General features: G+C 42.6%; 1 protein-coding gene across 1 annotated transcript in view; it reads right to left on the bottom strand.

Annotated features, from left to right (window-relative positions):
- Nucleotides 1–1346: 1346 nt before the first annotated feature.
- Nucleotides 1347–17030, bottom strand: part of EGFLAM (EGF like, fibronectin type III and laminin G domains) — a 120967-nt gene continuing 105283 nt past the window's right edge. The window contains exons 16-23 of the mRNA XM_044273441.1: nt 16206–16317; nt 14269–14385; nt 13754–13934; nt 9444–9522; nt 6680–6823; nt 5272–5355; nt 4783–4886; nt 1347–4241 (exon numbers count right to left, since the gene is read on the bottom strand). Coding sequence (XP_044129376.1) covers nt 4087–4241; nt 4783–4886; nt 5272–5355; nt 6680–6823; nt 9444–9522; nt 13754–13934; nt 14269–14385; nt 16206–16317 — 976 coding nt within the window. The 3' untranslated portion in view covers nt 1347–4086. The remainder of the gene's footprint in view (nt 4242–4782; nt 4887–5271; nt 5356–6679; nt 6824–9443; nt 9523–13753; nt 13935–14268; nt 14386–16205; nt 16318–17030) is intronic.

Raw genomic sequence — 17030 nt, 5'->3', positions numbered from 1 at the left:
GTCTTCACTGTGTTCCATGGTATATCTAATGCCTTGGAAATTCTTTTGTCCCCTTCTCCTGACTGATACCTTCTAACAATGAGATCCCTCTGATGCTTTGGAAGCTCTCTGTGGACCGTGGCTTCTGCTGTGGGAGGCGACTAAGAAAATTTCAGGAAAGACCAACTAGAGCAGCTGAACTTTATTTGGGGTTAATCAGAGGCACTTTACATGATGGCCGGTGTATGCCGACTCCTATTTAACAGGATTGTAAATGTGATTGCTTAATTCTGAACACAGCTACATCCCCAGTTATAAGAGGGTGTGCACACTTATGCAACCACATTATTCTTATTTTTTTTTTGTTTTCTTCCCTCCACAAAAAAAGATTTCAGTTTGTTTTTCAATTGAGTTGTACAGTTTATAGGTCACATTAAAGATGGAAAAAGTTCTGAAATGATTTATCTTTGTCTCATTTTTTTATATCACAGAAACCTGACATTTTAACAGGGGTGTGTAGACTTGTTATATCCAACTGTATGTACAAGCTAACTAACTATCTAATGTAATGACACAGGAAAGCAGAGATAACACTGCTGTCTCTCTCAGATCTGAGGTTCTTATATAGTAAGGAGGAGACAACTTTCCTATTGGTTGCTCCTGACACATAAAAACCGTCTCTTACTCCACCGCGGCCAGGAACCTCGGTGACACGTACCTATAATTCACGATGATTCCTTGCACCCTCTTACAGTCTATACGGGTTTCTGTGGACACTTTTTTGTAAGTACATTGTGCACAGATGATTATGGTTCGGGATCACGTCTACAAGACTTTTTAAATTTTATTAAGATGTAAAACAAACATGAATTTACAAGAAAATTACAAAAGTATCAGAAGGAAACGGACAGACGGCAAAACACAAAATACAGACATATAACAAACACATTGAAACTGTGCAAAGAGTACGAAGTCGAGTTCTATGTTACACTAGGTGAAGAGCTCAGGAGAACTACATACTGTACACACAGGTGAAACTCGAAAAATGTGAATATTGTGCAAAGTTCATTTATTTCAGTAATGCAACTTAAAAGGTGAAACTAACATATGAGACTCATTACATGCAAAGCGAGATATTTCAAGCTTTTATTTGTTATAATTTGGAGGATTATGGCTTACAGCTTATGAAACCCCAAAGTCACAATCTCAGGTCCCCTTTGCTCAGGGGGTATGGAGTAATTAGCTGACTAGAGTCTGACATTTTGAGCCTAGAATATTGAACCTTTTCACAAAATTCTAATTTTAAGCTGCATTAATGCGATTCCTTCTCATTTGCATTACTGAAATAAATGGACTTTTGCACGATATTCAAATTTTTTCGAGTTTCCCCTGTATATGTTCTATAAAAATATACAAGTACAAAATGCCTATGTCAGATCTACAAAATGGAATCGAGCACAATACAAAATGGGTCAGTCAGATCTTAAAGCCAGTATCTGGATGTAAAGAGAATCCACCCCGCTATGTAGTTCTACAAAAAAAATCTGATTACTAAGTCAGTGTGAAATGGAGACCTGAAGTTGAAGTAATCTGAGACCAACAAACACATGACATGGCGACAACAGTCTATCCATAGCTACAATTCTGTCTGAAATGACTGGTTCAGCTCAAGATTCTTATGGTAGTGGTCAAGCTATACTACTACAACGCTACATGGCCTCAATGCAAAATCTCCTACTATGGGCCCCACTTGCACCATTAGTAATTATGATGCCTTTTTATGTGGTAGAGGAGTCTTTGGGTACCCCTCAAAATCCAGGGACAGTTTAACTGTTACCATTGACCCCTCTATAGCTGCCCTCTGCTATTACCTATTGCCATCTCATTCTGCGTTATTAATCAGATTTTTTCTAAATATACATATGGGGCAAGAGGGTTTTGCAGAGTTTGGTTGCATGAATTGGGGCTTTGGTATAACATAAAAACTAGGACGAATATGGCCTTTTTATCGAGGTAGAAATTCTGATAGCTTCTTGTCAGTAAATTAAGTCAGTTCCCTTTTGGAATTACTTGTGCATTTGAGATGTCTGCTGACAGGAAGTATTTTTAAGAACATCCAGTACAGGCAATAGGCATTGATACAGAAGAGCCACCACAAAAGGTCATTGAACCCTCGAAGGAAGACTAAAACTACAAATGCATAACAGGCAGCTGAGGTGATGGTTCTTAAACATCTTGGTCGCTTACTGGTGGCAGATCAGCGGGGGAGGTCTCCTGCTGCTTCCAGTTGCCTTACATCTATTGGGATTTGCGGTCTAGAGTAAAGAAGTTGTTAAAGGTTTTGCAAGATAACAATATGGATGGCCTATCCTTAGGAAAGACCATTACTATCAGATCAGAGATAGTTTGACTCTCGGTGCTCCCACCCATCAGCTGCTTGAAGAGGTTGCTGTCTGTTCATTGTTTACACCATTCTGTACCAATGAAGGCCATAGCAGTAGTAGCATGTGATCTTGGAAGAACCCTTTAATGGCAACTACCCTGGTGATCTAGAGCATTGAAGGGGATAATGTTGAAATGTCTGTTCGCCTGTTCAAATGAAAGGGCTAGCGAAAGAGTTCTCTGGGGGACCATGGTAGAGAAGGAGTTCATGGAAGCATTACTGGTGGCCTAGGGTGGTTAATAAATCAGTGCAGACGTCTTTGGTGGCCTAGGGTAGCAAATAAGTTAACTGTACTTTTGGTCGTGGTCTTTGGAATGAAGTATTTGGCATAGTTTATTGTATGTCATAATAGGGGGACCCTCCTGTCCACCTGTGAAGTCAATATAAGGGATAGGGATGCATACTTGCTTTTTTATGACATGGATGTATTTATTGCATATGGAGTAAAGGAGTCAAACCATAGTTTACCACTGCACCCTCCAGTGCCTTTCATGTGGCATATACAACTCTATTGACACAAAGTTCAAGGTCCATATTTTTCTCATCTTAGGTCATGGAGGAGCAGCCTCTAACTGCTACAATGTAGAAACCATACTGTGAATTGTGAGTGCACATAACCTTAACTTTGGCCAGATAGTAACATATACAAATGTTATTTTGTAGCATCCCGATTTCAATGATGGATAAGATGTGGCCTCTTTCACAAGGCGGACGTGGTTTGGGATTACCAGTGTGTGTTAAGCTTGGATATAGGCTTATTATAGCACTAGAATACGGCAAAAAAAGACAAAACTAATGAGGATGTATGAGAAAACCAAATGCATGGACGTCCCCTTTAAGAGGAGAAACAAATCTGTTTCCCTGCGCCACTAAAGGAAAAAAGAAGCATTACACAGTTCTCATTGAAATCAATAGTATGTAAGTGTCATGTAAGGCCCTTCTGAGTCCTCTAGAGTAAGAAACGCTCTTTGTAGCCACTCTCTGTTCAGTCTAATTTGATGGAGTTTAGGAATTAGGAACCTTCTTCTATCAAAACAAAATTCCCTAACGGCATTTGGTTTCTAGACTGGACAACCTCTGTCCATCTGTAACACAATGTCTACCTTGAGCCACCCTCAGTAGACTAGATAACCTTACAAGCCCCGTTTTGTTCTGGTACCCCCAAACATTCTTGTGCAGTCTTAGAGTTGGAGGACCTATAACAAGTCTGTGTAGATAGGAGAGGAAGTCAATCCTATAGCAGATAAAACTAGTCCTAACCACTTCTTTGCTTGAATAGTGGTCATTTGGACAGGAGGTAACTGCCAGCTCTTCAAGCAAAGGAAATGGAGCCTTTGGGGTCTACGATGGAGCTCCAAAACAGCTGCAAATGAGTAACCATGGGATGGACAAAAGTATAAATAGGACTGTCCAGTTTCTTATCAGACATTTTTGGGACAGTTGTGCGGAAAAGGCACGGATATCTCACACTAGTCATACATGAGTCTGCTCTCCACCAGAAATATTTTCATACTTTTCTTCTAAAAGGAAACAGCTGTTAGAAGATTCTATTTGGTCCTGGCTTTCTTGAAGCAAACGTGGGATGATAAGGATTGCAGATCGTGCTCAGAGTGCAAAATCTCAAATTCTCCCATCAGCATAAAACCATCTGAACTTCTCCATCCCTATTTATTGCCACAAGTATTAATGTTTTTCCCATCCGACGCGTCTTCAACCAGTGACACATGATAGTCTGTAGAGAGGGTGAAGTGAGAGATGCAACCTATAAGGCCTCCAATGTACTGCCGGTTGGTGTGTAAGGCGATCTCCTTCATCCCACCTGGAAGTCAAAGCCAAAAACTATACATTAGAGAACTGAGATTGAGGTCATAAAATGTCAGGAATGAATCTGATAGCAGGAGTTTTCATTTTAGGCCTTCAACTCTGGGAAACATTCTGCCCCCCAGCCCTTAAAATATACAAATATACAAAGGGTTATACCTATAACCATCAAAATAAAAACTCCGGTTTTCACAACAATATTTAAAACACAACAAAATACAAAAACATCTCCATGTACATCAAATAAAATTTAGCAAAATGTACTGTTTTCTGCAGGAATAAAAAGGTCGTCTATGTAGCGAGTAAATAATGGATTGTTCATTTGGAATGTGTTTCACCGTGTGTTTACTAAACATTGAATACAATTAGATTGTTGCTTAGCATCATAGAACACTTCTGGCGGGTGACTGGATCTCTATGCATTGTCATTCATCATACAGTCCTGGTTTGTTTCTGTTTAGGCTATCAGAGAAAGATAGCGTCTGGGATACTGTTGGATTCTAGGATATCTTGTGATAGGAGCCAATAGGGTCACTCACCAACATAAAGATCTCCATAAATATTCAACTGGCGCATCAGACCTGGAGATTTTCCCGTCCTAGCGCCATAATCGTCCACAGTCACCTTTCCGGACTGGCCGTCACTGAAACAAAAAAAATTGATAAGATATCCGGTTTGGTAATTTTATATATTATTGTCAAGTCATGCAATAGAATGTATTATACCTTTATTATGGCTGCTCACATGAGCCAGTGTTATAGGGAAATCACGTGGATCCAAATTATCATCCACATCAATGTACACATACAGTATATCATCACACATAACTGACAGTATTGAAGAGCAGGATGTGATTGTGATGACAATGATGATAGGGATTTACTGTTGATATGACACTGAGTAACTAGAAAACAGACAGTGTTGTCATAGGGACATGATGCAACGGAGCTGCCCAAGAAAGACTTTAATGTACAAACCAGTTACTTTTACACTTATATTTTGCACATTTAGAGTCAAGATTCTCTTACCGTACAGCCTTCACCCGGTGCCATCGGCCATCATTGAACGTTCCATTGACCATTACAGAAACCATTCCGCTCCCCAAATTATAACTACAGAGAAAGGAAGCAGAGGATGAGGGTGATAGCATCTAATGGATTGTTCCATAGAGGAGTGTTATTTGATCATTCCCAGGAGAACTCATCTATAAATATATCCTTAAAGGGATCATTTCTTTTTAGGCTACCTTCACATCAGCATTTTGGTTTCAGGTTTTGAGATCCGGCAGAAGATCTCAAAAGCTGATCAAAATGGTTCGGTCTTGATTTTACACACGTCCACTTTGACTTACATTGTTTTTAATGACGGATCCGGTTTGTTCCGTTTCAATAACCGGACACAAAACTGCAGCGTGCAGCGGTTTTGTGTCCAGTCAAAAAACGGAATGCTGACGGAATGGAAGGCATCATGATGCATCGTAAACTGATCCCTTTCTATTCAGAATGCATTAGGACAAAACAGAACCATTTTGGCCCAGTTTTTAGATCCTCTGCCGAATCTCAAAAACGGAAATGCCAAAACGCATATGTGAAAGTAGCCTTACAGAGCTCTAAATTCTAGGCAAAGCTACAGAGGTACACAAAAGAATTTTGTCAGCAACCACCACTAGGGGGAGCTTGATACATTAGGTTTTTTACAGCTTATATCATCAATATTGGTGTACAACTGTGAGTACAGAGCGCCCTCTAGTGGTGGCTGCAGACAGAAAAACATGTTGTTATCATATATCTAGCATGTGGCCCCAGGTAACTCTTCTAAGTATAGTATTGACTGGTCTGTTGGGAAATCAGCAGCAGAAAACCCAAGGCATCTATTAGTAAAATCTTTATGGGCATCATACAGATTTTGTCTTTCGTGTCATTGCATTTGAGGACATCTGCTCAGACATGATGATAAATGGTCATTTTGTCATTATGTTCAAGCACAAGGTTAATCTAAAGTTGACAACCTATATTGCGGCACTGTTGCCCCTTTTTGCAAAAAATACCGCCACAATCCAACAGAAAAATTGCAAAATTGCAGTATGTTCCTTAATTTGCAACAGTCTAACACACTGAGGACTACTTACAGAGGCCTGTACCCTCAGAATTACAGAATTTCATTAAGGACTACAATTTCTCATGAAATATGATACAATATATCAATGTGTTAGGAAAAACCTTGACAGGCTGTAATTCACTTCACAACCACTGGGTGGCTGTAAATATATAAATATAGGATAGACATCTTGTGACAGAGTATCACTAAATCTTTTTTTTAAAGCTGGTCACCTAGCACCACACATTTCAGGATATGCTGAGCCATGAGGAGAGGTAAGGACCCATCTGCACACAAGAGGGCCATACAGCACAGTACCGAGCATCATCACTGATTTACCTGAACATAAGGTTTCCTTCTTGAAGACCTAAGGAGATATAATCACTGTTTGGTCTCATGGGACTGTCGCCTCTCCACATGAGCAGTCCGTCCTTCACTGTGGTCTTGAATCTCATGAATATGTTTGTTCGAGATCCAGAAACTCTAAAAAAAACATCAGAGACAGTAAGAACGATGGCCATGACATCTGATATCATCCATAGACATGATCTCTACATGACTGTGGGCAATAAGCATTGGACTGTAGACAATAGAGAGGACTCTGGGGTCCACCTCTTTCTATATAGGACATGTACATATCCCTTCTGGTACATTGCAGAAAAAAATGTGCAGCTTCTGGGTAACACATGCAAGACGAGGCAGAAAATGCACAGGAATGTGCTGTCTGTGTAACACTGGTGAGGACTGGTACAGCAACAGAGGCAGGATCCTACACTGAACATGGTTCTGTGCTAATTAATATCTTCATATAAATTTATAGGGGTAGGAGCTCTGCTTTCCTGATATACAGCTCCAAATCCATATGGAACGATACATAACACAATTCTACAGTTCAGGAGATATGAGGGAGCGCAGGAGATTACTGCATATAGATATATACAGCCACCACTAAAGGGAGCTCAGGAGATTGCTACATACAGATATATGCAGCCACCACTAGAGGGAGCTCAGGCGATTACTACATACAGATATATACAGCCACCACTAGAGGGAGCTCAGGAGATTACTACATACAGATATATACAGCCTCCACTAGAGGGAGCTCAGGAGATTACTACATACAGATATATACAGCCTCCACTAGAGGGAGCTCAGGAGAGATTACTGTATACAGATATATACATCCACCGCTAGAGGGAGCTGAGGAGATTACTGCATACAGATATATACAGCCACCACTAGAGGGAGCTCAGGAGATTACTGCACACAGATATATACAGCCACCACTAGAGGGAGCTCAGGAGATTACTGCATACAGATATATACAGCCTCCACTAGAGGGAGCTCAGGAGATTACTACATACAGATATCTACAGACACCACTAGGGGGAGCTCAAGGGATTACTGCATACAGATATATACAGTCACCACTAGAGGAAGCTCAAGGGATTACTGCATACAGATATATACAGCCTCCACTAGAGGGAGCTCAGGAGATTACTGCATACAGATATATACATCCACCGCTAGAGGGAGCTGAGGAGATTACTTCATACAGATATATACATCCACCGCTAGAGGGAGCTGAGGAGATTACTGCATACAGATATATACAGCCACCACTAGAGGGAGCTCAGGAGATTACTGCACACAGATATATACAGCCTCCACTAGAGGGAGCTCAGGAGATTACTGCATACAGATATATACAGCCACCACTAGAGGGAGCTCAGGAGATTACTACATACAGATATCTACAGTCACCACTAGAGGGAGCTCAGGAGATTACTGCATACAGATATATACAGCCACCACTAGAGGGAGCTCAGGAGATTACTACATACAGATATCTACAGTCACCACTAGAGGGAGCTCGGGAGATTACTACATACAGATATCTACAGTCACCACTAGGTGGAGCTCAAGGGATTACTGCATACAGATATATACAGTCACCACTAGAGGGAGCTCAAGGGATTACTACATACAGATATATACAGCCTCCACTAGAGGGAGCTCAGGAGATTACTGCATACAGATATATACAGCCACCACTAGAGGGAGCTCAGGAGATTGCTGCATACAGATATATACAGCCATCACTAGGGGGAGCTCAAGGGATTACTGCATACAGATATATACAGCCACCATTAGAGGGAGCTCAAGGGATTACTACATACAGATATATACAGCCTCCACTAGAGGGAGCTCAGGAGATTACTGCATACAGATATATACAGACACTACTAGAGGGAGCTCAGGAGATTACTGCATACAGATATATACAGATACTACTAGAGGGAGCTCAGGAGCTTACTGCATACAGATATATACAGTCACCACTAGAGGGATCTCAAGGGATTACTGCATACAGATATATACAGCCACCACTAGAGGGAGCTCAGGAGATTACTGCATAAAGATATATACAGCCACCACTAGAGGGAGCTCAGGAGATTACTGTATAAAGATATATACAGCCACCACTAGAGGGAGCTCAGGAGATTACTACATACAGATATCTACAGTCACCACTAGGGGGAGCTCAAGGGATTACTGCATACAGATATATACAGCCACCATTAGAGGGATCTCAAGGGATTACTGCATACAGATATATACAGCCACCACTAGAGGGAGCTCAGGAGATTACTGCATACAGATATATACAGCCACCACTAGAGGGAGCTCAGGAGATTACTACATACAGATATCTACAGTCACCACTAGGGGGAGCTCAGGAGATTACTGCATACAGATATATACAGCCACCACTAGAGGGAGCTCAGGAGATTACTACATACAGATATCTACAGCCACCACTAGAGGGAGCTCAGGAGATTACTGCATACAGATATGCCCCGACTTGGAATCGGGCTGTTTCTCATTGTAATGTGCTTATATTGGCTCTTACTAATAAAAGTATTTGAACAACAGATATATACAGCCACCACCAGGGGGAGATCAGGAGATTACTATATATATATATATATATATATATAATTTCCTTGCTCTAGATCTGGCAGGGCAGAGTGGCTTGTAGACCCCCCTCCCGTCCCTGTAACCACCATGCTGCACCCTTGCTCCATCTATATCCACTTACCTCTTCAGAATCTCCCTGTTGTCATATGTGAGATAACTTCGTCCAATAAACTGTGGAATCTCGATGGCCTCTGTAATGACTAAGAACAGGAGGAAGGTTAAACCTCATGGAGTGGTGTCTTTTTACAACCTGTACCACTACTGATGTTTTGTTACATTTGCACCAGTTTCCAGCTCTGCTGCATTACACAGCCGTACTAATAATACACACCTTCTGAGGATTACTACACGCGCCTGGTTTTCCTGCAGCTCTTACTCACTTCATCCATTTGCTCGCGAGAGGCCGTTGTGGGCATCTTGGTTGAAGTCCCCGAGCAAAATCTCGCACGGTGATGACATGACATCATCACGGTGGCCGGTCGCACTGTGATGTCACCCCGCGCAACATTTTGCGCGGTATCCTCAATCAAGATGGCTGTAGCGGCCTCTCCCTGAGCAAATTGATGAGGTAAGTGTTTTTTTAGCCGTCATTTCAGGAAAAATAGACTCGTTACCACATAACGCAGGGAAATTCGGCTTTGCTGCGAATCAAATTTCTCCTGAAATTTGGATCGAAGTCAATTGTTTTGGTGCAATTCACTCAACACTAGCACTAATTGGGAAGGGGTTCTCTACGGCAGAAGGTAGGTACAATGCTCTTCCTCTACTTACTATTGATGCAGTAGTTTCCACACTCTGCAGCCAGTCAGCAAAAAAGCAGAACGTTGACAATCAGAGAAGGAGCAGAGCTGGTACCTACACATTATACACATCTAATACACACAACACACACAACACATACATATTACACATACAATGCAAACATAATACATATATAACACACATTATACACATCTAATACACACAATACATATACAATACATGCATAATACATACATAATACACATACAATACATACATAATACATATATAATACACATACAATGTATACATAATACATATATAATACACATACAATACATACATAATACAACACACACGCAAAAAACAAATAGGAAGGATTTTATCATTGTGGGTGTATTGAAGTTAGTTTTAAGGTTGCTCTGCTAACCTGCGCCAGATTTATGAACATGGGGTAGGGTTTTTATACATTTGGTGCAATGTTGTCGGGTCTAGTTCAGTGAAGATTCACCTCGGGGGCTTCCTGGAGTTATGACCGGCTGCAACCCGACCAACTTCTCATTCTACTTCTGAAAGTGGCACTCTGCAACCAGCACTCTGCCCTGCCTTTATGCTGGATGTTGAATAAGGCATTGGTGTACATTTTGGCCAAAGTGTAATAAGCCACTCACCACGTCAAGGTCGCCTCTATGAGTGGTCCCTAACACTAGTTCCTACCTGTTATGGGCCATGACAGCCACACAAAGTCCAGGGAGCGCAGGTACAGCATGCACGCCAAGCACACTCTGCTTTTAACCCCGTCCGGTGCCATAACAGCTTCCATCGGATCCAGGGATGCAAGTACCAACATGCATGCTGAGCCCACTATATACTTCTCCTGGAGCCAAATGGCTACTGGTAGGCGCTATATAAGCAGACTCAGTTTAATACTGACTTTAAAACCAGCCTCTGGGCTCAGCATGCATGTTGGTACTTGCATCCCTGGATCCGATGGAAGCTGTTATGGCACCGGATGGGGTTAAAGGCAGAGTGTGCTTGGCGTGCATGCTGTACCTGCGCTCCCTGGACTTTGTGTGGCTGTCATGGCCCATAACAGGTAGGAACTAGTGTTAGGGACCACTCATAGAGGCGACCTTGACGTGGTGAGTGGCTTATTACACTTTGGCCAAAATATTCACTAATGCCTCATTCAACATCCAGCATAAAGGCAGGGCAGAGTGCTGGGTGCAGAGTGCGATTGCATTTGTGTTTTTGCGTTTGTATGTGTATTTCGCCATAGCAATGTGCACCTGCATACAGGGTTGTGCTGACTGAACCCCCCACATTATTTACTTCTGAAAGTGGCATGGGAGGGCACAGCTGATAAATGTCCCCATAATACATATATAATCAGGGCCGTCTTTACCAAGGGGCAAAAGGGGCAGCTGCCCCGGGCCCAGTTGCTCCTGGGGGGCCCAAGGCAGCTGCCTCTTGAGCCCTGCTAGCCACTGCCCCGGGTGTCAAGCTGAGTCCAGGCATCATACTGTATTAAAGTTGTGATCTAGGACCTTAGATGACATCATCACCATGTGACCAGTAACCTAGCAATTACTGGTCACATGGCTATGAGGTCATCACAGGTCCTACCAGGAGTGTTGCAGAAGTTAATTGTGGAGCTTTTTTGTGTGAAGATTACATCAGAAAAAGGTGACAGGGGCTGTTATGTTAATATACAGTAAACTACTGTATAGTGGGGTGCTCTATACTGTGTGGGGGCCTGTATACTGTGGGGGGGGGCCTGTATATTGTGGGGGGGCCTGTATACTGTGTGTGGGGGGGGCCTGTATACTGTGGGGGGCATGTATAGTGTGGGGGGCCTGTATAGTGTGGAGTGCTATACTGCTGTACTGTATACTGTGGGTGCGGTATAGTGTGGAGGGCTATACTGCTGTACTGTATAGTGTGGGGGGCTGTATCGTGTATAGTTTGGGGTGCTGTATACGGTGAGGTGTTGTATACTGTGGGGTGCTGTATACTGTGGGGTGCTGTATACTGTGGGCTGCTATACTGCTCTACTATATACTGTGGGGCACTGTATAGTGTGGGGTGCTATACTGCATACTGTGTGGTGCTGTATACTATAGGGTGCTATACTGCATACTGTGGGGTGCTGGGGTGCACTGTAACACTAGGGTGAGCCGAGCCCTGGTCTCCTTCCTGCAGAGCGGTGCCCACTTCCAGCCTGAGCCCAGAGCACTGATCCTGAGCCGCTGGAGTCTTCAGAACTGGAAGTATTTACAGTCATTCACTGGACTCTACCAGATGTGTGGATGTTTTGTGTGTGTGTTGTGGTGGAGGGCGTGATTGCCTGCTAAGGTGTGGGAAGGCAGGATCCAGGGGGCCCAAGTAAATTTTTGCCCAGGGTCCAATCAATATTAAAGACGGCCCTGTAATATAATACACATACAATACATACAACACACAGTATAAGGCTACATACACACAAACGTATTTTGTTTCCATGTCTGTTCCTTTTTTTTTTTTTTGCGGATAGGATGCAGAGCTATTCATTTTAATGGGTCCGCAAAAAAATGTCCCCATAAGTATGTCCGTTTCGTAGCCCCGCAAAAAAATAGAACATGTCAAATTCTTGTCTGTTTTACGGACAAGGATAGGCATACTGACATCATCCGTTTTTTTTTTGCGGACCGCAAAACACATACAGTTGTGTGCATGTAGCCTAATACACATAACACATGTATAATACAATACAAATGCAACACCCAATACACACATGATAAATACACATGGAATAGATACCAAATACACATATAATACACATACCGTACAACACACATTATATACACACAGTGCATACACACATACGATACAATACACAGACACGCTGTAGTAGACATAATTGTTCAAAACGGGCAAATCATTGTCAGGGGGTCGGGCATGCTGTAAGAAATTAAAATTAAAAGCCAAAACACCCCCTTTCTTGGGGTGTCCTCCATTCCAGTGCCGTGCAACAGAATGGGAGCTGCGGTGCCAGAGCTGGGACGCTCCAACAAGGTGAGTGCTTTTTTTTTTTTTTTTTTTTACAGGTTGGGATTTGTTTTACTGGTCTTGGAAACCTCTTTAATACACAAGTAACACACACATAATACATATATACATATCTAATACACACATAATACATATATAATGCTTTGTATAAACTTACTACACATACAATACACATATAACACAATGTATACACACATTATACACACATAGGGGGAGATTTTTTTATTTATTGGTGTAATGGAAAACTGGCTTAATTGCCCACAGCAAACAATCAGATTCACCTTTCATTTTTCAGAGCTTATTTGTGGGCTGCTAAGCAAGTTCTACTTTACACCAGTTTGATAACTCTCCCCCATAAAGCCAAGATACTGTCTCCATATACAGACATTATACCGCCACATAATGCCAAAATAATATTGCCATATACAGCCCATATAATATACAATTCTAAAATAATACCACAATACATCCCTAAATAAAGCTGGGTGGTTTTAGTTTGCTCCTGGGGTTCCTGTATTCGGGAGACCAATAGGAAATGGGACCCTAGGCAGTTGCCCAGTTTGCCATCTCCTCATGCCAGCCCTGCAAACCTGTAAATACAGCCCCCTAGACATATCGCGCAGCAGCAGCAGCGGGTGTTACCTTTCTGACAGTTCCTGCCATCGAAGCCCAGGGGGCAGTCACATTCATAGCTGTCATGTTTGGGTCTACAGCTCCCACCATTGGCACACGGCACATCGGCGCAGGGATGGAGAGTATTTGCGATGTTCACCCCGGAGGTCAGACCATGCACAAGGTGAACGATCCTGTCATTGATTATTATCTGTGCACAAAGGAAACCAGACACCAGTGTTATATTCTATTCCGTGGTAGGAATTGTTTCATGAGGAACCATATACTGCCACACAGGCTAAAAAGTCACCTTTTGGCTTCCAACTACAGATGTAGCAGAGCCGAGTTTGCAATATAGTCTGATATTTACAATTTGCCTTTTCAGGCATTGCAGGCATGAATATGAAGCTGCAGCCACCACTAGGGGGAGCTCACTACACAGCAATGTATACAGCTCCTATTGAACCATAGACAGTGAGCTCCCCCCGATGGTGGCACAAAGAACTTCATAATTCAGCTCAGCTTCTCAGTTTTGAGGCACTCACTTTCTGAATACTTCCACTAAATGGCCGTAAGACTCCAGAATGTTTCTTGACCGTGTCATAATCAGGAACGCCACCGATATAGATGTCAGAGTTACACTTGATTTGTGTGAATCCGCCCTGGAATGTAAAGTGACTGATATTAGAATATTTAGGTAAGCAGCATCACTAGTATGGAGACTGGACTGAACTCGTAGCGGGTGACAACTACAGACAACTCTGAGCACATTTTGTTGTCAGTCTTAACACACGTTCTGTTCATAAGAGAAATTAATACAATTGTATCTAGTGTAGACAATGCTCTGTGAGCTAAACATCCTGGACTCCAAACGGATACATTATAACAAACTAGCACAGTTGTATCCAGCCTAGACAATGCTCTGTGAGCTAAACAGCCCGGACTCCAGACTGATACATTGTAACAAACTAGCACAGTTGTATCCAGTCTAGACAATGCTCTGTGAGCTAAACAGCCCGGACTCCCGACTGATACATTGTAACAAACTAGCACAGTTGTATCCAGTGTAGACAATGCTCTGTGAGCTAAACAGCCCGGACTCCAGACTGATACATTGTAACAAACCAGCAGAGTTGTATCCAGTGTAGACAATGCTCTGTGAGCTAAACAGCCCGGACTCCAGACTGATACATTGTAACAAACTAGCACAGTTGTATCCAGTCTAGACAATGCTCTGTGAGCTAAACAGCCCGGACTCCACACTGATACATTGTAACAAACTAGCACAGTTGTATCCAGTCTAGACAATGCTCTGTGAGCTAAACAGCCTGGACTCCACACTGATACATTGTAACAAACTAGCACAGTTGTATCCAGTCTAGACAATGCTCTGTGAGCTAAACAGCCTGGACTCCACACTGATACATTGTAACAAACTAGCACAGTTGTATCCAGTGTAGACAATGCTCTGTGAGCAAAACAGCCTGAACTCCAGACTGATACACTGTAACAAACGAGCAGAGTTGTATCTAGTATAGACACTGCCCTGTGATACATTGTAACAAACTAGCAGAGAGATTTCTGCAGCTTCTGCTATGGGTTTATCTCACAGAGCATTGTCTGAACCAACGTTGGGGAGACATCTTGGAGTTGGCACAGCTCAGAACCCCATCCACCATGAATGTCCTTAGGTTTTCCCTAATTTTATCTTTTTCTCTGTTTCTGGTACATTGTTTGGGGGAAGTGGTTTTGGGGTCTGAATATATAGAGGGGCCGCATATACAATGGGGTCTGTATGACCTGTTTATAGGGGGATTTTGTTTGAAGTTTGTATTTACAAGGAGTCTGTATAAATTGGGGGTCGATATACACCTTGGGAATCTGAATACTTAAGGGGTCTGTATATAACGAGGACCTGTTTATAGGGGGATCTTGTTTGGGGTCAGTCTGCATACATAGGGGTCTCTCTATACAATCGGGTCTGTATAAAAGCAGACTGGCCTGGAGTCTTTATAGGTATTTAGGGGTCTGCTGAAGGGGGTCATTATGTATCAGAGAGTTTCCCACTTTCACAAGAATGGTGACCAGGATGAAGTGCAGATCCATAACATGATGGACACCACATTGCCCCCCACCGCACTCCTCATGGACCCCAGTGACACATAACGGGGCCCCTCACAGAACAGCAGGGCTGCATGCTTCACTATTCTTCCCATCAAATCTGACGGAACTCCCGACGGAGGCTCCAAACGCTTCCTTGGGGGTGCGGGGTGGAAATTTGTCACTAGGAGAAATACTGATCTATACGGGATACCACCATGAGATCAGGACCAGCTATGGACAGAATAACTGCCTCTGAATGGAAACAAGAGTGCCCTCATTCACTGACAGCAAGTCTATTGGAAGTTGTAGATCTTCTCATTTATACAGAGATGAAGCTTCATTTCTATAAAACCTGAAAACTGAATTCATCAGAACAAACCTCCGACATTCCCTCCACTTGCTTCTGGTCATCCACCTGTAAGAGGCCATTCCTAGCTGTTCGGGAGACTCGGAGTTCATGCCACTGACCAAGACTTACCGGCTTCTCACTTCTGAAAGTCAAAAAGGAAGCGCAAGTCAATCTACAGAAAGATTTACCACATTTCCAAATTCCATAGAATAGGCGCAGTACATACTTCTGGCCTCTAGGGGCAGCAGAGGGCATCAATATTTTTTAACTGGATGAGAGAGAACAGATGCAGTACACACATCTGTCCTCTTGGGGCAGCAGAGGACAGCCATTTTTAAAGGGAACCAGTCACATTGAACATGGTATCTGAGCTGCAGGCAGCATGTTATAGAGCAGGAGGAGCTGAGCAGATTGATGTATAGTTTTGTGGAAAAAGATTCAATAACATTTTTAATTTATACATTTAAATTCCTGCTCATTCTGGGCTTTGAAGTCCAGGGGGCGGTCCTCTCAGTGATTGACAGCCTTCTTCCTATGACTGTGCATATAGAGGTAGCTGTCAATCATTGATAGGACCGCCTCCTGGACTTCAAAGTCCAGAATTAGCAGGAATTTGAATGTAGAAATTAAAAATGTTACTGAATCTTTTCCCATAAAACTATATATCAGTCTGATCAGCTCCTCCTGCTCTAGAACATGCAGCCTGCAGATTACACTGCATTTTTATGGTGACAGACTCTCTTTAACTGGATGTGTGTGAACAGGTGCAGTTTACACATCTTCCCTCTAGGGGCAGCAGAGGCCAACAAGATGCTTAAGGGTTCCTTCACACGTGGCAGATTTTGTGGCAGAAAA

Source organism: Bufo gargarizans, unplaced genomic scaffold (genome assembly GCF_014858855.1).
Source record: "Bufo gargarizans isolate SCDJY-AF-19 unplaced genomic scaffold, ASM1485885v1 fragScaff_scaffold_685_pilon:::fragment_2:::debris, whole genome shotgun sequence".
Lineage (NCBI taxonomy): Eukaryota > Metazoa > Chordata > Amphibia > Anura > Bufonidae > Bufo > Bufo gargarizans.
This window is presented reverse-complemented; position numbering and strand designations above follow the sequence as displayed.